The sequence below is a fragment of the Staurois parvus genome, unplaced genomic scaffold (genome assembly GCF_062004578.1).
Source record: "Staurois parvus isolate SC_StPar_1 unplaced genomic scaffold, SC_StPar_1.0 ptg000155l, whole genome shotgun sequence".
Taxonomy (NCBI): Eukaryota; Metazoa; Chordata; class Amphibia; order Anura; family Ranidae; genus Staurois; species Staurois parvus.
Window position 1 is genome coordinate 3315955 of NW_028317951.1, and position 24024 is coordinate 3339978.

A 24024-nucleotide genomic window follows, 5' to 3' on the forward strand; every position below is an offset into this window, starting at 1 on the left:
GGCCTTGTATGTACTGGAGATCACAATGATGTGAAAGTCTTTAGCTATATGCATATTTGCAGCAGCAAGGTAGATGCAGTTTAGCACCCAGGCATTGCATATCTGCATTTCTTTCTTGTTCTGGGGCGTGCTCCATTGGCATCCCCACAGCCATGACCAAACTGTCACCAACAGCTCACGGTCAACTAATGATGATCAGGAGCCAGTAGGCGCAAACCCCAATGATGTCAGCACTGTGCAAATAATCACATTGCAGCAAGATCAAGTGACCCTTCTGCCAGCAACAAAAGTCGTGGCCCATTTAAAGCTCCAGCCAGTGTAAAGAGGCTATTTTCAGAAAAAATATAAAAGGTACAAACCATCAACAATTTGATTAGGGTTTATTATACAAGTAAGCCCATCAGAAGCTAATAACAAGTATACAAAGTCAAAACAACCATCAAACATGGTTCCCTGAGTTCTACATCTATGCTACTGATATCCAGATAGAATTGGGTTGTGGAAAACATACATACAAGGGTTCATTATATCAGGGTAGCAAGGAGATTGGTTGTAGGGTACAGGTAAACATAGTGGAGTTGATGCCATATAAGAGTCATCCTTTCTCAGAGAACCAATTTGATTGGCCAACAAAAGGGTTGTAAACCTTTAATCCTATCTAGTAAACCCATTAAATACAATGAAGAATGTCTATCTATAATGGACAGGAGAAGGAGAGTCAAAAGGAAAATAAAGTAGGTTGCGTAAAAGGGTACAAAAAAGAATATGAATAGAGCAATAAGAACAAAAAAAGAGGAGGGGGTTTACATGTAGGAATCACAGCAGGGTGCTGCCCCAATCTATCCCTAATCCAGGAGACATGTCTTCCTCCATTTTGAATTATATTTACAGATACAAAGCATCAATTTTTTTTTCTCTCTCTTTGCATTTTATTTTCTTTACTACACTAACACAGTTACATATACAGTACTTCACTCAGTGAGTGGCCCTTTAATGAGGCAGTCTACCCAGCAGGAAAGTAACTTTCTGTCTTGGGGCAAATTGACCAGTAAGAATATCTTTCCACTGGAGCTCCAGAGGGAGTTAAGAAAACAGTGGGGAATTAGGTACATAGAAGTTCACCAATAACTGACTTTACCAATGTGGGTGGTGTAACTTTAAAGGAAAGTCATCATGAATGCGATTTTGAGGCTGCCACTGCTCACCACCCCTTCTAAAAATACAAGTTACCTGGCTGTTATGCTGACCCTCCTACTACTTAAAACACTACTGAGGTTAAATATGTAGATAATGGTGTTTAAAATTTTGATTTACATTTAACAGCACAAAGCACAAATTATACCCCCACATATCGTTTCGTAAGGCAAAATATGTACTTGGCATGTATCCTGTTGAAAGCTAAGCAAAGGACACTGGAACGTTCTTTGAACTTTTCAATGATAACTATTACCTTTCATTTGTAATTGGCTGTTGTGTATTTAAATTCTGCACGTTACAAATATTTAGTTTATTTTTCTTTGTATCTTCTATGGCGCTTTGTACTGCGATCCTCAGATCGAGATCTATGGTGATTTTTTTGTTCTTTCTGCCGTATATTGGCTCCATCTGACTCCTTATTTTGCTCTGTATGCTGTGTAGCACTGGAAGAACCTTGAGGTTTTTTCTCTTGGTTTTCTTTGATCTTGCGAAGAAGGTGAACTGCATTTTGAAGGGAACTATTTGTTTTATCAAGAGCATAAAGCATTTCTTTCTGGAGAGACAGCATTCTTCTTACATAGAAATCCATAGTGTCTGAGCATTCTTTCATGCCACTAGTAAGCCTATACACTCCTCTGCTCATATAGTGTAGCTCTGAATGAATTGCTGCTAAGTTCCCATCCAGCACATGATGCATATTTACATACCCTGTGTAATATTGCTGCACATATGGGTTTTGGTTAAAATAATTGCTCTCTTCCTCATTTAGTTCTTGGTTTACTTCATCTGGTTGAATGTCAACCTCTTGAGATCTCTTGGTTTTCTGAACATGTGACTTAGATGTTGAGCTTAATTCTTCCAATAACTTAGATTGACACTGGGATTTTCCACAAGGCTTCATCTTCTGCTCAGGACCTACAGACAAATGAAGGGGAATCCTTTAAAAAGAACCAGTCATAATTTTGTCTTGGTATTCTAATTGTGAAGGCTTACTTTCAAAAGCTTTTATGTGTGTGCCTTTATCCATTATTTACATGGTCTATGTCTGACTCTTTAGCTAGAGTGAGGAGTCGCCTTAAGAATAATTCAGGCCATACATGCAGCTTTTTGTAACAGACAGATCGTAGATTTGATTGGCAAGTAATTCATACATACAGTGCCTTAAAGTATGCATACCCCTTAACATTTTCCATATCTTGTCATGTTACAACCAAAAAAGTAAATGTATTTTAGTGGGATTTTATGTGATAGACCAACACAAAGTGGCACATAATTTTGAAGTGGAAGGAAAATGATAAATGGCTTTCAAAATATTTTACAAATATCTGAAAAGTGTGCATTTGTATTCAGCCCCCTTTACTCTGATACCCTAGTGGAACCAATTGCCTTCAGAAGTCACCCAATTAGTAAATAGATTCCACCTGTGTAATTTAATCTCAGTATGAATACACCTGTTCTGTGAAGCCCTCAGAGGATAGAGAACATTAGTGAACAAACTGCATCATGAAGACCAAGGAACACACTGGACAGGTCAGGGATAAAGTTGTGGAGAAGTTTAAAGCAGGGTTAGGTTAAAAAACAAAAAAAAATTCAAATTTTGAACATCTTATGGAGCACTGTTCAATCCGTCATCCAAAAATGGAAAGAGTATGGCACATTTGCAAACCTACCAAGACATGGCTGGCCACCTAAATTGACAGGCCAGGCAAGGAGAGCATTAATCAGAGAAGCAGCCAAGAGGCCCATGGTAACTATGAAGGAGTTGCAGACATCCACAGCTCAGGTGGGAAAATCTATCCACAGGACAACTATTAGACGTGCAATCCATAAATCTGGCCTTTATGGAAGTGTGGCAAGAAGAAAGCCATTTTTGAAAGAAGCCATTGGAAGTGTGGCAAGAAAAAAGCCATTTTTGAAAGAAAGCCATAAGAAGTCCCCTTTGCAGTTTGCGAGAAGCCATTTGGGGGACACAGCAAACATATGAAAAAAGGTGCTCTGGTCATATGAGACCAAAATTGAACTTTTTGGCCTAAAAGCAAAATACTATGTGTGGCAAAAAACTAACACTGCACATCACCCTGAACACACCATCCCCACCGTGAAAAATGGTGGTAGCAGCAGCATGTTGTGGGGATGCTTTTCAGGGATAGGGAAGCTGTTCAGAGTTGATGGATAGAGCCAAATATAGGGTTAAAACCTGTTAATCTGCAAAAGACTTGAGACTGGGGTGGAGGTTCGCCTTCCAGTAGGACAATGACCTTAAACACACAGCCAGAGCTACAATGGAATGGTTTAGATCAAAGCATATTCATGTGTTAGAATGGCCCAGTCAGCGTCTAGACCTAAATCCAATTGATAATCTGTGGCAAGACTTGAAAATTGCTGTTCACAAACGCTCTCCATCCAATTTGACAGAGCTTGAGCTATTCTGCAAAGAAGAATGGGTAAAAATGTCACTCTCTAGATGTGCAAAGCTGGTAGAGACATATCCAAAAAGACTTGCAGCTGTAATTGCAGCGAAAGGTGGTTCTACAAAGTAGAAGGGGAGCTGAATACAAATGCACGTCACATTTTTTAGATATGTATTTGTAAAAAATTTTGAAAACCATTTATCATTTTCCTTCCACTTCCCAATTACCGTATTTTTTGCTCCATAAGACGCACCTGACCATAAGACGCACCTAGGTTTTAGAGGGGAAAAACAAGAAAAAAAAATATTCTGAACCAATGGACTGCAGACACAGTACAGGGGATGACCAGAGACTGCGGACACAGTACAGGGGATGACCAGAGACTGCGGACACAGTACAGGAGATGACCAGAGACTGCGGACACAGTACAGAAGATGACCAGAGACTGCGGACACAGTACAGAAGATGACCAGAGACTGCGGACACAGTACAGGGGATGACCAGAGACTGCGGACACAGTACAGGGGATGACCAGAGACTGCGGACACAGTACAGGAGATGACCAGAGACTGCGGACACAGTGCAGGGGATGACCAGAGACTGCGGACACAGCGCAGGGGATGACCAGAGACTGCGGACACAGTGCAGGGGATGACCAGAGACTGCGGACACAGTGCAGGGGATGACCAGAGACTGCGGACACAGTGCAGGGGATGACCAGAGACTGCTGACCTTTGGGGAGGGAGGGGGAGCGGGTACCTGAATTTGACAGGTACCCGCTCCCACTTCCGCGGAGATGTCCTTCCTTCCTTCCTTCTTCCCGGGCCGGCTTCTGTGACAGCCGGGTGCCCACTGCGCATGCGCGAGAAGCGCTGCGCTTTGTGAATGGCCCGGCGCCTTCTGGGACCTGTCATGTGTCCCAGAAGACACCGGATCATTCACAAAGCGCAGCACATGCGCAGTGGGCACCTGGCTGTCACAGAAGCCAGTGCGGGAAGACTGTGCAGCGCTGGAGCGAGGAACAGGTAAGGCCCTGCAGGAGAGAACAGCTGAGCGGCCGGCCCGGTATTCTGACATGGTGGCGGCAGAAATACCGGACCGGCCGCTTTATATTCGCTCCATAAGACGCACTGACATTTTCCCCCCTTTTTTGGGGGGAAAAAAGTGCGTCTTATGGAGCGAAAAATATGGTATGTGCCACTTTGTGTTGGTCTAGCACAAAAAGTACATTTACATTTTTGGCTGTAACATGCCAAAATGTGGAAAATGGGTATGAATACTTTTTCAAGGCGTTGTATTTGGATTGGCCTTCAAAAGCCATAGTTAACATTCACTGGTGATCAGTTTTCAATGAACAGATAATCAAAATTTATTGATTTAAAATATGCTTGATTGCTCTCCCACTCCAGTACTGTGTGCTGGTGAGTAATGGCTACATGCATCATCACAAGTGTTTTTTTTTTTTGTCATGTGCAGAGAAAGGGGATTTGTTGGGGCATGTCTGTCAGTTCACTGGGTGACATGGTGCCTACTGGACTATGCAGTCATATTTAGTTTATAATGTAGACTATGAGAATGGGGGGTTGTTGGTACAATGCCTATCCAACTAAATATCTATTTCTGTGACTTAAGCTATAAAAAAAAACTAGGAATTTTGACATGCCTTTTCCTATTTTGGAATACAGCAAAGGATTTGTATGCATGGACCATGGGTTATATGCAGTTACCTTTTAGGTGACTGGACACAGGCAAAAAACTTGCTAAGGTTGGCCCTAGTGCACACTCCTATAACTGTGCCCAAGCTGTAAGACTCCAGTTTTTAACATACAATAGTAGAAAGAAGTGATCGAAGACACAGATCATGGGATATGCCCCCAAAAAACGGATAGGGTGGGCAACAACATAGCAAGAAAGAATTGCTAACAGGCCCACAAGAAAAACCAAGGGTTAAAAGAGAAGTATGGCCAAAGCTTTTTTTTTTTTTAACCATACTTCTCTTGCGGGTCAAAGGAGTGTATATACTTGTGTTCTCCTGTGACCCAGAATCAGCTGACTGTGGGCTAAAGTCCACTATCTCCTGATGTTACAGAGCTGCTCCAAGCTTTGGAAGAATTCCAACCATTTTGTTGGATGCACCCAGCTGCCTGATTGACAGTGATGTTGCAGTATAGCAGTGAGTAATGTATGTTCATTTTTTTTAATAACCCCAGCTTCTTTAAGAAAAAACAAAAACATTGAGATAACCACTGTGCTTGCATCAGTCAAGGCCTGAACATCCACCTATTAGGACTTAGATAATTTGTGAACACAGGAGCAGGTGCAAGCCTTGCAAATCTGGGACACAAATGCTTGATGTTGAAAAGCCCAAGAAACACCAACATGTATAGTTTGGCCAAGGAGAGTAGCAGACTTGTTTCTCTAAGTACAGCTTGACTTCTTGTGCCCCCTGATGGGTTATATATGCCATTGCTGTGGCATTGACAGAATGCACCCTGACTAGGTGACCCTGCAGAAGGTAGATCCACTGTTGTAGAGACCATTTGATGGCTCTCAACTCCAGAATGGGGATGGGGAGTTTTGACTCCTCTGGGAAGGGGTTGATTGTGTGAACTCCATCCCTAAAAGACACGTTAAGGAACAACTTTCTTAATTCCAGGGCAGAATTGGTGATCCATTATGTCAAGGAGAGCCTTGGCTGAATATAAGCATCAGGCAAATTTTACGGATTGGATTTACTTGTTTGATATTGTGAGTATGTTGGATTGAAGAAGTCTGGAGTGAAACCAGGCAAAGGGAACAGCCATGAAGGAGGTCACCATTAAGCCCAGAACCCACACATGGAAGCAACCTGCTGGATCTGCATGTTGTGAGACTTCAAGGAAGCCATTTTCTCCTGAGGAAGAAAAACTCTGGCTTGGGTTGTGCCCAAGATTAGACCTAGTAAAATATACCCATTACACATGTTATTTGAAGCGGCTTATAACAGGTGGATGCTGCTGCGACTGCTGGTCAGGAACTGTTATCAACACAAGGTTAACATCTGCCCTATAGTAGTTTTACTGCTACAGGGCGGCATTTCTGTGCAAAATCACTTTACATATACACACATGATTTTGCACTTGTTGTGAAATGTCACAGTACAAACCGATCTACAAGCCCTGGCGAGCAGTTGGTTGCTAGCACCTGCAGATCATCGGTCAGGGAGGAAGAACAGAGCTGTGTTTACATAGATACAGTTTTGTTGTGACAAGGGGAGTCATGAATCGTGGGTCTCTGCAGCGCTGAGAACACAATCCATCCTACGATCCAAACCCACATGCATGGATGGCCAGCCAGCCCTTTAGACCAGCTAGGTAGAGGAGCACACCTAGGTCCTGTACATGGGAGGATAAAAGAGGAACGCTGAGACTGCAGGTGGGCTCAAATTTATGAGTTAGGTCCTAGAAGCATGGGGGATAGGGCCCTTACCCAGCTGTGCTGACATGGAGCTGTCAGGAAACAGTCTTATTTTTACTTAGCCAGTCTCTTAGTGCCCATATGGGATATTCTGGCTGTGGAGTCAGGTGCTGTTAGGTATAGACTAGTACCCTTACCCAGCTGTGTTGACATGGAGCTGTCCGGAAATCTGCTTTTTTCAGATAGGCTGCAAGATGTGTGTCTGAGAGGGAGCCAGAGTTAGAGGAGGGGACCGGTGCCATGATAACATATTGCTCTGGGACAAGGGAACCGCTATTACTCTAAGGAGCACTTTAAGTTTCTTGTAGCCCATTTGCAGAATGCATAGTTTTTCCACCCTTTTGTCTAAACCCCTCTGCACCTGTGATCCCCCTTTACTAAGTGAGGGAATCCCCCCATGGGGTACTCACAGAATGGAGTATGGAATGGATGGGGTTTTGTGTGTCTGGATACAAGAGCCACTATAATCCAGGTGCTGATTCTGTCCCTGTGGCTGTGTGCGCACACTGTGCCAAATGTTGTGTAGCCAGACTGCAGAGGGGCTTAGAAAAGTATAGTTTAACAGAACCTGGGAATTCAAACCTACTTGCCATTCACAGTATATACAGCACACAGTCTTTTACCAACACAATGGGACTGATTTACTAAAACTGGAGAGTGCAAAATCTGGTGCAGCTCTGCATAGAAACCAATCAGCTTCCAGGTTTTTTTCATCAAAGCTTAATTGAACAAGCTGAAGTTAGAAACTGACTGGTTACCATGCACAGCTGTACTAGATTTTTTGCACTCTCCAGTTTTAGTAAATCAACACCAATATGCTTTATTTACTGTGCCATAAGTGAAAATCTAACAGATATGTACAATCATTTTGTAATTAATAAACTCATGGTTTAAATATGCTTTTCATTCTTTCTTTCATAAAAAACAGTGATTACTTTGCAACCAGCAACTGTTAATTATATACTCCTAACCAAAGCGTTTATTATATTACTATTAGCATACAAGTGCAGTGGTAACAGGTTTGTCATAAACAGTCTGGCTTGCAGAGAACCGCGATCAGATGTATGAAATGCGTATAGGGTAGGGCTCAGGATTATGTCTATATATTATAGTGTAGCTAGAGTGCCTTGTGACTCCTCTCGCCAGACTCTGCACACTTTCCCAATCAGTTCTGCTGTAAATACCCACAAATGTCTAGTGATTGCTGCTGCAATGCAAAAATAATTTAAAAAGGTCCAAAAAACACAGCCAGGTACAATTTAAGTACGCTTTCATTGAAGGCAGTAGTGGTGAACTTGAAAAATATATTGGGCGTCATGTGCGGCCCCCAACACTTCCAAAGGGCTGCTCAATAGCTAAGCATTTTTTGCACCTCAACACCTACAAATTTCGGTCCAACTGAATTTTTGCAGCTCATCGCAATGCACACTGAAGACTTTGGTGTCAGTGTGTGCAATAATAACCCCCAGCATTGGTCTCAGTGGACGCAATAATAATCCCCAGCATTGGTGTCAGTGCATGCAATAATAACCCACAACAATGCTGTCAGTGAGTTCTATAATAACCCCCCATATATTCGTGTCCGCGTATTCAATAAAAACCCTCAGCTATGGTGTCAGTGGATGCAATAATAACCCTTAACATTTGTGTGAGTGGACGCAGTAATAACCCCCAGCATTGGTGTCAGTGCATGTAATAGTAATCCACAAAAATGCTGTCAGTGCATTCAATAATAACCCCCAACATTCGTGTCCATGTGTTCAATAATAACCCTAAGCATTGGTGACAGTGAATGCAATAATAACCCCCAGCATCGGTGTCAGTGGACTTAATAATTGATTTATTGATGCCTTATATATCTGATTGGCACTCAGTTTCAAGTGTTAATAGTTAAATGCATTGTACACTTTCAAATACACTTGTTGTTTTAACTAGGTTTCTGTGTAGTTCTTTTCCCTATGCTGTTTATTTGCCTTACCTTGTAATGATGGGCTCACAAGTTGTAGCTGCAGTTTGTAGTGGCAAGGTTGATTGACTTTCCTGTGTCCATATATTAATTTACCTGGCATATCCCCATTCACTAAAGAAACGGGTAACTTCTTGTTCCAGATCACACAGCGTCCAATCCATGCCTTGCCATTTCTTCTGTGTTACATCACAAACGTGATGAAAGAGTGATCTCTCTGTTAATTACTTTGTCTGTCTGTGTCAAATCTACTCACTAGCTTTTACCTGCAGAACGTTAGACTGAGAGACTGTGGGATTGTGTAGTTTAATCAGAGAAAATGTCAGGTCTTAGGCTACGTTCACACTAGCTTTGTCAGCAGACTTCAGACAGGCGTTTGGGAAGCATTTTTAACGCTTCTCAAACACCTATGAAAATTCTGCACATGACAACACACAGTGCTGTTCACACTGAAGCGTTAGTGTCACGGCAAAACTGATGCCTCATGTCGAGTCAGGAGGAGTTGAAGCCTCCCATTCAAGTCTATGGTGCCGCTCCTCAAATGCCCAGCAGGCATTTGCGGGGCAGTTGCAAGGCGTTAATACCATTTAACTTCATTATAGGCATTTGTGGTGTGGATTTAATCCTTGGCAAATGCCTCAAAACCGCGCATAAGGCGTTTAGGAAGCATTTGAGGAGCGTTAAAAATGCTTCCCAAACGCCTGTCAAACGCTATAGGGGTGTTTGGCAAGATTTAGAAATAAGTCAAGTGTGAATGAGCCCTTAGACCACAATCAGAGATCAAGCATTAAAAAGGAGCTAAAGTGCACAATACCTACCTCTCCTTCAACAGTCCGGCGTGCCTTGTCAGTGCCATCTTCTTCTACCTGGCTTCTTCAGTGTGCTGGGCTGTGGCGGTCTTCATTGGCTTGCAGGGGCTGACTTCACTTCTGCCCACAGTGGCGTCACTATGGGGGTGCAGCCCGCACCCGGATGATACTGGCCAGAGGGGTGACACCAGGGCTTTTTATCTGCCAGAATGTGCAGAAACTGAGTTCCGCCACCTTCGGCGATAGCCCTTTACCCGCTGCTCACTGCTGTCACTTCCACGCACAGAAGCCAAGCTTCTGTGTGTACAGGTGACACGCTCCTTTCCCGATGCTGAGCACACCCACTCTACTGTCCCGGCGGTAGTAGCTCCTTCTGAAGCCTGTGCACGGAGACTTCACACACTCTGTAAGTTGTAGCTGCTCTTTGGCAGCAGCACCTCTCTCCTCTCTTGTGGCCTGTGAAGCATGCAGTACCTAACTTTGCACCCTGTACATAGCGAACTCTACAGCCTTGCCCCCTGTACATAGCGCACTTCTGAACCCTGCTCTTTGTACATAGCGCACTTCTGAACCCTGCACCCTGTACATAGCGCACTTCTGAACCCTGCTCCCTGTACATAGCACACTTCTGAACCCTGCGCCCTGTACATAGCGCACTTCTGAACCCTGCGCCCTGTACATAGCGCACTTCTGAACCCTGCTCCCTGTACAGAGCGCACTTCTGAACCCTGCTCCCTGTACAGAGCGCACTTCTGAACCCTGCTCCCTGTACAGAGCGCGCTTGTGAACCCTGCTCCCTGTACATAGCGCACTTCTGAACCCTGCTCCCTGTACATAGCGCACTTCTGAACCCTGCTCCCTGTACATAGCGCACTTCTGAACCCTGCGCCCTGTACATAGCGCACTGGTGAACTCTGCCCCCTGTACAGAGCGCACTTGTGAACTCTGCCCCCTGTACACAGCGCACTTGTGAACCCTGCCCCCTGTACAGAGCGCACTTGTGAACCCTGCCCCCTGTACAGAGCGCACTTCTGAACATTGCTCCCTGTACCATAGCGCACCCCTGAACCCTGCTCCCTGTACATAGCGCACTTCTGAACCCTGCTCCCTGTACATAGCGCACTTCTGAACCCTGCTCCCTGTACATAGCGCACTTCTGAACCCTGCTCCCTGTACAGAGCGCACTTCTGAACCCTGCTCCCTGTACAGAGCGCACTTGTGAACCCTGCTCTCTTTACAGAGCGCACTTGTGAACCGTGCCCTCTGTACAGAGCGCACTTGTGAACCGTGCCCTCTGTACAGAGCGCACTTGTGAACCCTGCCCCCTGTGCACAGCGCACTTGTGAACCCTGCCCCCTGTGCACAGCGCACTTGTGAACCCTGCGCCCTGTACATAGCGCACTTGTGAACCCTGCTCCCTGTACAGAGCGCACTTGTGAACCCTGCCCCCTGTACAGAGTGCACTTGTGAACCCTGCCCCCTGTACACAGCGCACTTGTGAACCCTGCCCCCTGTACAGAGCGCACTTGTGAACCCTGCCCCCTGTACAGAGCGCACTTGTGAACATTGCTCCCTGTACCATAGCGCACCCCTGAACCCTGCTCCCTGTACATAGCGCACTTCTGAACCCTGCTCCCTGTACATAGCGCACTTCTGAACATTGCTCCCTGTACCATAGAGCACTTCTGAACATTGCTCCCTGTACCATAGCGCACTTCTGAACCCTGCTCCCTGTACAGAGCGCACTTCTGAACCCTGCTCCCTGTACAGAGCGCACTTCTGAACCCTGCTCCCTGTACAGAGCGCACTTCTGAACCCTGCTCCCTGTACAGAGCGCACTTCTGAACCCTGCTCCCTGTACAGAGCGCACTTCTGAACCCTGCTCCCTGTACAGAGCGCACTTCTGAACCCTGCTCCCTGTACAGAGCGCACTTCTGAACCCTGCTCCCTGTACAGAGCGCACTTCTGAACCCTGCTCCCTGTACAGAGCGCACTTCTGAACCCTGCTCCCTGTACAGAGCGCACTTCTGAACCCTGCTCCCTGTACAGAGCGCACTTGTGAACCCTGCTCCCTGTACAGAGCGCACTTGTGAACCCTGCTCCCTGTACAGAGCGCACTTGTGAACCGTGCCCTCTGTACAGAGCGCACTTCTGAACCCTGCGCACTTGTGAACCCTGCCCCCTGTACAGAGCGCACTTGTGAACTCTGCCCCCTGTACACAGCGCACTTGTGAACCCTGCCCCCTGTACAGAGCGCACTTGTGAACCCTGCCCCCTGTACAGAGCGCACTTGTGAACATTGCTCCCTGTACCATAGCGCACCCCTGAACCCTGCTCCCTGTACATAGCGCACTTCTGAACCCTGCTCCCTGTACATAGCGCATTTCTGAACATTGCTCCCTGTACCATAGAGCACTTCTGAACATTGCTCCCTGTACAGAGCGCACTTCTGAACCCTGCTCCCTGTACAGAGCGCACTTCTGAACCCTGCTCCCTGTACAGAGCGCACTTCTGAACCCTGCTCCCTGTACAGAGCGCACTTCTGAACCCTGCTCCCTGTACAGAGCGCACTTCTGAACCCTGCTCCCTATACAGAGCGCACTTCTGAACCCTGCTCCCTGTACAGAGCGCACTTCTGAACCCTGCTCCCTGTACAGAGCGCACTTGTGAACCCTGCTCCCTGTACAGAGCGCACTTGTGAACCCTGCTCCCTGTACAGAGCGCACTTGTGAACCCTGCTCCCTGTACAGAGCGCACTTGTGAACCGTGCTCCCTGTACAGAGCGCACTTGTGAACCGTGCTCCCTGTACAGAGCGCACTTGTGAACCGTGCTCCCTGTACAGAGCGCACTTGTGAACCGTGCTCCCTGTACAGAGCGCACTTGTGAACCGTGCTCCCTGTACAGAGCGCACTTGTGAACCGTGCCCTCTGTACAGAGCGCACTTGTGAACCCTGCCCCCTGTGCACAGCGCACTTGTGAACCCTGCCCCCTGTGCACAGCGCACTTGTGAACCCTGCCCCCTGTGCACAGCGCACTTGTGAACCCTGCCCCCTGTACACAGCACACTTGTGAACCCTGCCCCTTGTACAGAGCGCACTTGTGAACTCTGTGTTCTGTACATAGCGCACCCTTGAGTCCTGCAATCTGTATGCAGCGCACTTTTGAACCCTGCGCTCTGTACATAGCGCACCCGAGTCCTGAAATCTGTACGTAGCGCACTCCTGAGTCCTGCACCCTGTTTGTATGACACTCCTGAACCCTGCACTCTATATGTAGTGTACAGTACTTCTGAACCTTGTACATAATGCGCTCATGATATTTAACAATGCCTTTGTAAGGTCCTCCCATTATTCTACCCTTCCCTTTCATGTGGTCTGTTCTCCCCCCTGCTGGGCGGGGGGGGGGGCCTGGTTGTGTGCCTGCACCTATTTTCTGATAAAAAAAAAAAAAAGCCCTGGGTGTGAGTGACACCATCAAGTGCACTGTGGCAGGCTTGACAGGAGAGAGCCTGATGCACTAGCCTGCCCATTGTCTACTGCTCTCCTGCTCCAGCTATCACTTTGCAGCAGTAGAACAAAGCACTGAGGCAGGCTACGGGGGGAGAGCTATGCCGGTGCAACAAAACATGGTATGTGTCCCCTGGGCAGGGGGCTATGTGACACCATGTTTGAACAGCACCAGGTCTTACCAACCCTAGTGATGCCACTGCCTGTTCATGCATAGGAGAACAGTCATCCCTCGTGCTGTGCCAAATGTAAATTAGGTGTACATTCCAAAGAAGACTGTAAGTTTGCAGGTAGGTCTGCAATAAACAGCCTGCCTGCTCAAAGTTTTTGAAACTGGGACATTAGTTAAGCTTTAACCTGTGCAGTGCCATGCTGCATGCCTCAAGCTTGGAGACAAACTGAAATTTCTGACAAAGGAATGTGAAGATTTACCCTGCTATAGGCTGTTCATACATGCCAACAAATTCCACCATGAAACAGCATGGTCAACGCACATCCTAATGCAGTTGTTCCTTCAGTTATACTTCAGATATGAAAGGGCTGGAATATGCATGCACCTTACATGTTAGAATGCTTAAGGAAAAGTTAACATTTTCACGTGTTTTTGGTGCTAAAAGCCCCATGCTGACAACTACTGCAATGTCCTTGTCCCAAGAACTTATGTACCCATTTGTATTTAGTTCTATCACAGGTCAAAGTAAGCTAATTTGGCATCACTGAAATCTAATAAAGTATAGCTAAAGGCAGAACTTTCAATAAAGTGGAGATTGATTAGAACCCCTGTCAGTTTTTATTGCTTTCTGTGCCCCCATTAAGGAGATTCACCCTCTGTATTTGTCCTGTTTGCCATTATCATTGAAAGTGAGAGTAAAGAAAATCCCAAAGTTTGTGTTGTCTCCGGAAAAGTATTAGAGGGGAAATCTTCCAATGGGGACACTAGTTCTGGTGACCTGGGGTCCCCAAGGGATTCCCTTATTTAGCAGGGATTTCCTCTCACTTCCTGTTTGGTTATGGAACAAGAAATAAAGTAAATCTCTGAAATGAGACACAGATGGTGAAAAAAATCTGACTGGTTGTAACCCTACCTTACTTTATGCACAATGAAAAAACTAAATTTTTCCTATAGTTCAACATTCCACGAATGAATCGGTGCAGAACAGAATGGATATCACTTTTCTGTATCCATTCAGTTTTCTACTGCATTTAAAAACTTTAGCTTTTTGGACTCGTATAAGACCTCTGGGCAGTCAGATGTAAACAGACTTGCGTCCATTTACATAAGACTACCTCAGATTTGTCACGTTTAGGTCCAGAAATGCTGAAAAAGATGTAGACCATTTATTTTTGGGGGTAATGGAATGACAACAAGCATTTCAGTAGGACCTGCATTAGCCTATACACTTATGCTATAATGCCAAAAGTATTGGGCCACCTGCCTTTACATGCACATGAACTTGAATGGCATCCCAGTCTTCGTCCGTAGGGTTCAATATTGAGTTGGCCCACCCTTTGCATCTATAACAGCTTCAACTCTTCTGAGAAGGCTGTCCACAAGGTTTAGGAGTGTGTCTATGGGAATGTTTGACCATTCTTCCAGAAGCATATTTGTGAGGTCAGGCATTGATATCAGATGAGAAGGCCTGGCTCGCAATCTCCGCTTTAATACATCGCAAAGGTGTTCTATTGCATTAAAGCCAGGACTGGGTGGGCCACCCCAAACTCACTCATCCATGTCTTTATGGACCTTGCTTTGTGTACTGGTGTGCAGTCATGCTGGAACAGAAAAGGGCCATCCCCAACCTGTTCCCACAAAGTTGGGAGCATGAAATTGTCCAAAATGTCTTGGTATGCTGACGCCTTAAGAGTTCCCTTCACTGGAGCTAAGGGGCCAAGCCCAACCCTTGAAAAACAACCCCACACCATAATCCCCCATCCACCAAAAGTTTACACTTGGCACAATGCAGTCAGGCAAGTACCATTCTCCTGGCAACCGACAAACCCAGACACGTCCATCAGATTGCCAGACAGAGAAGTGTGATTCATCACTCTAGAGCACATGTCTCCACTGCTCTAGAGTCCAGTGGCAGCGTGCTTTACATTGCACTTGGTGATGTAAGGCTTGGATGCAGATGCTCGGCCATGGAAACCAATTCCATGAAGCTCTCTACGCACTGTTGTTGTGCTTTATCTGAAGGCCACACGAAGTTTGGAGGTCTTTAGCTATTAACTCTGCAGATAGTGGGCGACTTCTGCGCACTGTGCACTCAGCATGCGCTGACCCTGCTCTGTCATTTTAAGTGGCCTACCACTTTGTGGCTGAGTTGCTGTTGTTCCCAGTTGCTTCCACTTTATTATAGTACCACTAACAGTTGACTGTGGAATATTTAGTAGCAAGGAAATTTCATGGATGGACTTATTGCACAGGTGCCAACCTATCACGGTACCAAGCTTGAATTCACTGAGCTCCTGAGAGCGTCCCATTCTTTCACAAATGTTTGTAGAAGCAGTCTGCATGCCTAGGTGCTTGATTTTATACCATGGAGGTGATTGGAACACCTGAATCTAATGATTTGGAGAGGTGTCCTAATACTTTTGGTAATATAGTGCATGTTATAATAATTACTAATATGATTATATATGAACCAAACTGTGTATTACCCAGAGGTCCTACAGATGTAGATTCAGTATTCTTGTTCATCTGCGGCTCCACAATACAAGGCGTAGTCCTGTAAGTATAGACATTGTAAAGATGTTAGAGTGATGGTATTGGTATTTTGTCAGAAAGCAGAATAAATGGTTGTAATATACTGTATAAGGAATACATAGTCATAATTATCTGCTGGTATATAATTTGCTATGTAGTAATGTATTAGGTTGGTGTAACATGCAGCTTCGAGGTGGATGCACATACTTCTGTCAACAGCTCTACATGGAGCATGGGACTAATCATCTGTCTCAATGAGCCCCTAGGATTTGTGGTTAGGATGTTAATTAAATTCAGATTATACACTTTGCAGGGTGGCCTATTCTTAAAGTATAACAAAAGACAAAACTTTTATTTAGTTTTGGTTATAGTGGGGAAGGATTAGAACCCCTAGCAGGTTTTATTACTGTCTGTGCCCCTGTTCAGGAGATTCACCCTCTCTATTTGTCCTGTTTACCAGTATCATCGAAAGTGAAAGTAAAAGAAACCCCAAATTTGGGGATGTCCCCAGAAAAGTAATAGAGGGGAACTCTTCCAATGGGGACACTAATACTGGTGACCTGGAGGGCCCCAAGGGATTAACATAACTTTTAGGGATTTCCTCTCACTTCCTGTTTTGGCTGTGGGACAGGAAGTGAAGGGAAATCTCCCCAATGGGACACAGATGGCAAAATACAAACTGATAGGGGTCATAACCCATAATTGCCTATATTTCTACATTACTTTAACCATTTCTTTCTGGGTTCCTATGCCTAAAGCAGGTTAGAATAAATACGCCATATGAGAGGCAGAACTTACACCAATCTACCGTACACACTCTCCAAGGAGGACCTAACTGAAACCACAGCTTTTTACAGTACCAGCACAAGCCTAAAAAAATCCTGAGAAACATCTGACAAAAACACACATTCCCATTCAAGTCTATAGGACCAGAAATGCCCAGTTCTGCCTGAAAAAATAACTTATGTAGTTTTTGGAGTGCCAGGCGTTGAACTATAAGTGCCTGGACACTCATCAATGAACAGCCACCACTGAAATACATAGGATTTTAGGTGTTGAGCATTTTGGAGCTTCAAGCTACAAAACACTCTGGTGTGGATGGGGCCTTCGATTTGTTCACACTAACCCCTATGTGAAAACGCTTTAGGCTGGTGTCCTTTGTACAAGGGCTGGTGATGGGGTTGTTACAAGGCATAATACTGCTTACATTATTTCTTCTTTTTTTTTTAACTTTGTTGGTGTCAAAAAAATGACATCATTCAAGTCTGTGCACTGCAGAATGTTGCAATGCGATGATATAGCGGGGGTGGGGTTTGCGTTGCACTGCATACAAATTTCTGATACATGATGTACATTTTCAATGGCATATTTACCAGACTAAAAGGTAATTGTTGGTTTACATGCCCGTTGAGGACATAAATGAGCAAAGGCCAGGCAGAGGGTGGCAATGAAAGTCTGCAGTACTAGGGAACTGATTTTTACATACATAATTATCACACAAAACATATTAAAATGGGTCTGGTATACAAAACTGAAACAATTGAACTTCTTTAGATGCCATAGCTGAGCATAGAAAGTCTTTAGGCAGAAATAAAACCTTACTTCTACAACGATAACCTGCTATCCAGCTGCCACACCACGATCGCTCGCTAGATGGCGCTGAATCTCCACCAACCGCCACATAATAGCTTGTTGCGCACCGTTTAACGACTTCCTCCGTGAGCTGCGCTCTGATTGGTCACTGGCAGCATCAAGGTCAAGGAACGGTTCAACCATTTTGCTTCAGGGCACTGTCATAGGGATATTTCATTTAGAAATACAGGATCATATAGTGCACTAACAGCGCCGTTTCACTGTTTTAATAAACGGAACGCCCTGCTTATAAAGCATGCGTTCCAATCACCGGAAGTTGCATGTGTGACCTTAGCCGGCTTTCCTGACTCCCGGAAGTGGTTCCCTTCTACAGAGATCAGCGTGACTTTCAGAGGCAGAAATGGGAATTCTGCGAGCTGCTAGTGTTATCGGACCCTGGCTTTCACATCGTACCGGGGTGACTGCTAGAAATCAGGTGAGGTGGTCACGTGTGTCTGTGAGAGGGAGAGCTGGCACTTGTAGTTCCACCCTTTCATTAGGAGGTTGACTTCATGAGGCTACTGCTTCCTCCATGCGAGCTCTGCTGTGTTATCATTGTCCTTGGAAGCTGAAGCCCCTGAGACTGGATCCTGTAGGGTTCTGTATTTAGTCAGTCCTCTGAACTGCTATACTTTGCTGTTGAAAATGGAAAATAAATCTATGAAATAAAGTGCAGTCACTGTAGTTTAAGAAAAGTATTTACAGTGGAGTACTATTATTTATTTGTACTTTTATTTTTTGGAAAACATTGGCAGCCATACTAAAGTAAAACTAAGGGCAAAACTTTTTTTTTTCCATTTTGGATAAGGTAACCTTGGATTATAACACTTGTAAAGTGTATTTTTGCCATCTGTATTCTATTGGGGGTGATTTTCCTTCACTTCCTGTCCTATAGCCAAAACAGGAAGTGAGGGAATCCCTGGTTGTCCCCATTGGAAGATTTCTCCTCTATTCCTGTTCTGGGGACAACACAGAATGTGGGATTTTCTTTTACTTTCACTTTTGATAACTGTAATTGGGGTGAATAGAGTGGGTGAGTCTTCCTAACGGGGCACAGAACCCAATAAAAACCTGACCGGGGTTCTAATATCTCCACTCTATAGAAAACAAAGTTATGCCTTTTTAGTTACACTTTAAACTTTGAAATATCAGCGAACTGCCTTTGAATATAGTGTGTCTTCCGGAATTAAAGGCTAAGCTTACCTTTTACATAAACTGGCCCATGCAGATAAGGGGCCTCTGTAGTTTGACTCAGAACTTCACTTAAAGTGGAGGCCCAGTGGAAATTAAAAAAGATAAAAACAAAAACTGTAGCTGCTGACTTTTAAAAAAACGGACACTCACCTGTCCACACCAGCCAGGTTGACCAACCGTCCTGTCTCCTCGGCCCCGGCATCTTCACTGTGGGCACCCGGATATGACAGCTTGTGGCTTCACAGCCGGGAGCCCACTGCACATGCGCAAGTAGTGCTTTGTGAATGGCCCTGTAGTCTCCTGTCATGTGTCCCAGAAGACTGTGGGAGCAGGTACCTGCCAATTTCGGGTGCCCACTCCCCCCAAAGGTGCCAGTCCTTAAGGGGGGTCAGGGGACAAAGCCTTAAAGCGGAATTTCCCCTTTTGGGTGGAGCTCCCCTTTAAAGTGATTGTAAAGACTTAGATTTTTTTTTCTTTATAACAAACATGTCATACTTACCTTTTCTGTGTAATGGTTTTTCACAGAGCAACCCCAATCTCCTATTCTCAGGTCTCCCGCTGGCGATCCTGGCTCCTCCCCCCGCTGAGTGCCCCCAAAGCAAATTGCTTGCTCTGGGGGTACTCATACATGCTCACTCCTGAGCTGCCTTTGTATGTCTATGAGATACACAAAGCACAGCTTGGCTCTGCCCTCTCCTCACTAGCTGTCATGTACAGCAGCAGAAGCCAAAGGCTCCTGTTGCTGTGTCTCAGCCAGTGAGGAGGCAGAAACTCCGGAGAGCTTCTGCTCTCATGCACATCTCTGGCTTGGGCTCAGGTAAGTATTTGGAGGGGGGCTGAGGGGGGAGCTGCACGCTGAAGGTTTTTTACCTTCATGTAAAGAATACATGAAGATGAAAAACCTTCAGCCTTCAGGACCATTTTAAAAGTGAAAGTTCCACTTATCTTCCTCCTCCCCTTGCCCCAACCACTACCACTATTGGAACTTTTTTTTTTTTTTTTGAGCTGATACCTATTGCTGACTGGTACCAGCTCCTCCTTCCGCTTTCCTTGCCTAAGCGAGAATTGCAGAAGTTCAGTCCCCCTCACACCCGCAACCTTCTGGGACACATCACCTGTTGCAGGAGGCTATGGGGAGACAGCTGTGAAACAGCAAGAAGTCAAAGCCGGCTTCCAACAGCCAAGATGGTGGTGCTGGGGACTCAAAGACAGAAGAAGAACCACCCTGGATGAAGACAGTGCTGGACTCCTGGATCGGTAAGTGGCTGTTTATTAAAAGTTAGCAGCTACATTATTTGTAGCTGCTGACTATTATGTTTTCGATAAATGACCATAGATTGTATTGGAAATGCCGTACCTGTAGGCCTTTTCTGTCATCTGTGAAGGCTGGCATAGATACTACCAATGTTTACAATCCTACATCCTGACCTTTTTCCAGGAGATAGCAGTTGTCATGCGCTCACCCCCATCATTGCAAGAGCTAGAGAACCTCCTGATTTAGAAGCCACACAGGGTGCTCTGTTTTCCCCAACCCAACAAGGCCAAGCTCAGCACTGCTAGGATAGGGGAAGAGAGCACACAACGCATGCATGGCTTTTGAATCGGGATTCACTCTCATGCCTGCAATGCTGTGGGTGAGCACCCAATGTCTGCCATGTCGTGGAACTTAAGCTGGGACGCAGGATTTTAAATATTGGTAGTACTTTGGCCAGGCTGCATGGATGACAGAAAAGGCCTACAGTTATGGAATTTTAATTGAACAATATTTTTACAAATTGCACAATGAGTTTTATACTATTGGGACCTCGTGTGTGTGCATGGGCCAGTTTAGGTAAAAGGTGAACTTATCCTTAGCCTCAGTGATAATAGTAAACAGAAAAATAGAGATGACTCTTCCTAACTGGGGCACAGTCAGCAATAGAAACCTGATAGGTGTTGTTCTCCTTCTCCACCTTAGCTGCCTTCAGATGTTTACTGTGTTCATGTTTATATCAGCATTGTCCAGTTTATAGTCATGTTGTCTCTGAAAATAAGTGCAAGTCATTTCTCTTGACACCCATCTCATTGTACAGTTGTTTCCTCTCATTTGTATCAGATATATGTTGGCAATTGTGGCTCTGCTGTTTGTGCTGCATCTGCTTATCAGTGTTAATTTAAAAAAAAATTGCCTGGGTACTGTAAGCATTTCTAGCTTTGCTTCTTCAATCTATGGTAAAATGAAGCCAGGTCCCCATGCCAGGAGTAAAAAATACGCTGAGAAAGGAAATCACAAAATGCAAGGCAGAGCACAGTTCTAACAATTTCAGCATGATTGACACCAGTTTTCTGAGACACTTGTGTTCACTTGGATAATAGAGTGTATCTACAGCCAAAAAGTTTTAGTTTTGGGTAGAGTAGAGGATGGTTAGAGAACTTGTATGTTTACATTTACTGTCCCATTTAGTTGTTTTTTTTCTGTAACATCCTGTCCTGGAGAGGCAAAAGGAAGTGTGAAGCAAGCTCTCCACAGGGATACCTTTTTATAGACCGTTTCTAGTGATTCACCGATATATCGGCTGAAAATAAGGTTACAGTTGTGTCCAAAATTATTCAACCCCCACTGAAATTGAGTGTTTTGGCCAGTTTGACATTGCTTTTGATCATTCAGTCATCTTGCTTACATTTACATTAAAGAGGCACTTGTAGGTCAGACAAATATAACATAACAGTTATAATGAAATAACCACAAATGTCTTTTCTGTGCTCACAGCATTATCAGTTTTATTCAACCCCCAAGTGACATTCAATCTTAGTACTTAGTACAGCATCCTTTTACAGTTATAACAGCTTTTAAACGTGAAGCATAGCTTGACACAAGTGTCTTGCAGCGATCTACGGGTATCTTCGCCCATTCTTCATGGGCAAAGGCCTCCAGTTCAGTCACATTCTTAGGCTTGCGCACTGCAACTGCTTTCTTTAAGTCCCACCAGAGGTTCTCAATCGGATTTAAGTCTGGTGACTGCGATGGCCACTCCAAAATGTTCCAGCCTTTCCTCTGCAACCATGCTCTAGTGGACTTGGAGGTATGCTTGGGATCATTGTCCTGTTGAAAGGTCCAACGTCTCCCAAGCCTCAGGTGTGTGACGGACTGCATCACGTTTCCATCCAATATCTCCTGGTACTGAAGAGAATTCATGGTACCTTGCACACGCTGAAGCTTCCCTGTACCTGCAGAAGCAAAACAGCCCCAAAGCATGATTGACCCTCCACCATGCTTCACAGTAGGCAAGGTGTTCTTTTCATCATAGGCCTTGTTCTTCCTCCTCCAAACATAGCGTTGATCCATGGGCCCAAACAGTTCTAATTTTGTTTCATCAGTCCACAGAACACTATCCCACAACTTTTGTGGTTTGTCCACATGGCTTTTGGCATACTGCAGTCGACTCTTCTTATTCTTTGGAGACAGCAAGGGGGTACGCCTGGGAGTTCTGGCACGGAGGCCTTCATTACGCAGTGTGCGTCTTATTGTCTGGGCTGAAACTTCTGTACCCACATCTGACAAATCTTTTCTCAGTTCCTCAGCAGTCACACGGGGACTTCTCTCCACTCTACGCTTCAGGTAGCGCACAGCAGTCGAAGTCAGCATCTTCTTTCTGCCACGACCAGGTAGCGTTTCAACAGTGCCCTTTGCCTTGAATTTGCGAATGATGCTTCCTAAGGTGTCTCTTGGTATGTTTAACATCTTTGCAATCTTCTTATAGCCATTGCCCTTCCTGTGAAGAGAAATCACCTCTTCTCTTGTCTTCCTGGACCATTCTCTTGCCTTCACCATGTTTGTAACCACACCAGTAAATGTCTAGAAGGAGCTGAGTATCACAGTCATTTTAAAGCTGCCTAATTGGTGCTTATTATGCTTGATTGCTGCTCGGTGACATCCACAGGTGTTTTCAATACCTGATGGAAAGCACCTGTATGAACCTCTGTTCTTCAGAGTGGTAGTCTTTAAGGGGTTGAATAATTGTGGCAATGAAGAAACCACATAAGAACCATTTACTACTGTATTACATAAACAATTGATGTCATTTTAGTTGCATTTGGGTAGTTACAACGTCCTTGTAGGATTTGATTCTGAATACAATTCCAAATGTACACTATAGTCCCTAAACCCCTTTACAGCATTGGGGGTTGAATAATTTTGGACACAACTGTATTGGCAAAATCACGTCCCGTTGACGCCAAGGCAAAAACACCTCCATTTAGGTTTTTACACACACACACACTTTTTGTGTATTACTTTCAATAAAAGGTATTTTGCATTACTGGATTGTTTTTCTTAAATTCATGATATTAACTAGAAAGTCGAATATCACAATTATATTTTAGTGTATTTGATATAAAATGTATTTTTTTTTTTTGTAAATTGTCTATTTTGGTTTGGTTTTCGGCCAAGCGCATAATGAATTTTTGGGTTCAGTCCAGAATTTTCTTTTCGGTGTACCAATAGTTGTTACTGGAACAGGTGTCCCTATTGGAAGGGTTTCCCTCACCTTCTGTTCAGATGACACCCATAGAATTTGGATTTCCAATCACTTTCTTGTCCTGGTTACAGTTATCACCAGGACAAATAGTGAGAACCTCTAAAGTGGGGACACCATAAAAACGTGTCCTTCCCACACTATCCAAGAAAAAAAAGTTTTGATTTGAGATATCCTTTCATGTATTGGTTGAAATAAAATGTGTGATTTCCTTTTGGGCTTACTTTTTCAGTTACTTCTGAACATCTGCCGACATTGCTCCTCTGGCGTAATTCCAAATGAACGAATTCGCAACATTGGGATATCTGCCCACATTGATTCTGGCAAAACAACTGTGACAGAGCGTATTCTCTACTACACTGGCAGAATAGCACAGATGCATGAGGTAACATATGTGCACATTGGTTATAGTATATTTAAGCGCTAATTCACAGTGACAAATGTTTTACTGCATTTCAAATTGTATGTCGCCGCAAGGGCATACAGAAAACAGTTGATTCCTGTGTGTCCCATTCACACTGCAATGCAGCCTGCAGCTGTGCTGCAATGTGCTGCAATACAATGCAGACATGGTGCCTTTTACAGCAGCGCACTGTATAGAATCACATGGTCCTGTACAGTAGCACTGTGAATC

General features: G+C 44.7%; 2 protein-coding genes across 2 annotated transcripts in view; one reads left to right on the forward strand and one right to left on the reverse strand.

The window, feature by feature from the left end:
• Nucleotides 1–363: 363 nt before the first annotated feature.
• Nucleotides 364–17779, reverse strand: LOC149463246 (uncharacterized). Its single transcript, XM_089675672.1, has 3 exons — nucleotides 17653–17779; nucleotides 16005–16072; nucleotides 364–2112 (listed from the first exon to the last, which is right to left on the reverse strand). Exons 2-3 carry the CDS (start codon nucleotides 16042–16044, stop codon nucleotides 1508–1510), a joined length of 645 nt encoding a protein of 214 aa, XP_089531798.1. The 5' UTR covers nucleotides 16045–16072; nucleotides 17653–17779; the 3' UTR covers nucleotides 364–1507.
• Nucleotides 17780–17959: 180 nt separating this feature from the next.
• Nucleotides 17960–24024, forward strand: part of GFM1 (G elongation factor mitochondrial 1) — a 65037-nt gene continuing 58972 nt past the window's right edge. Inside the window, exons 1-2 of the mRNA XM_089675420.1 lie at nucleotides 17960–18118; nucleotides 23623–23775. Coding sequence (XP_089531546.1) covers nucleotides 18044–18118; nucleotides 23623–23775 — 228 coding nt within the window. The 5' untranslated portion in view covers nucleotides 17960–18043. The remainder of the gene's footprint in view (nucleotides 18119–23622; nucleotides 23776–24024) is intronic.

Coding starts and splice junctions, on each gene's coding strand:
- LOC149463246 (XM_089675672.1), bottom strand. CDS start 16,044: ATGAACAAGAATACTGAATCTACATCTGTAGGACCTCTGG. Junction 2,113..16,004: donor TACATCTGTAGGACCTCTGG/GTAATACACAGT, acceptor ATTTGTCTGTAG/GTCCTGAGCAGAAGATGAAG.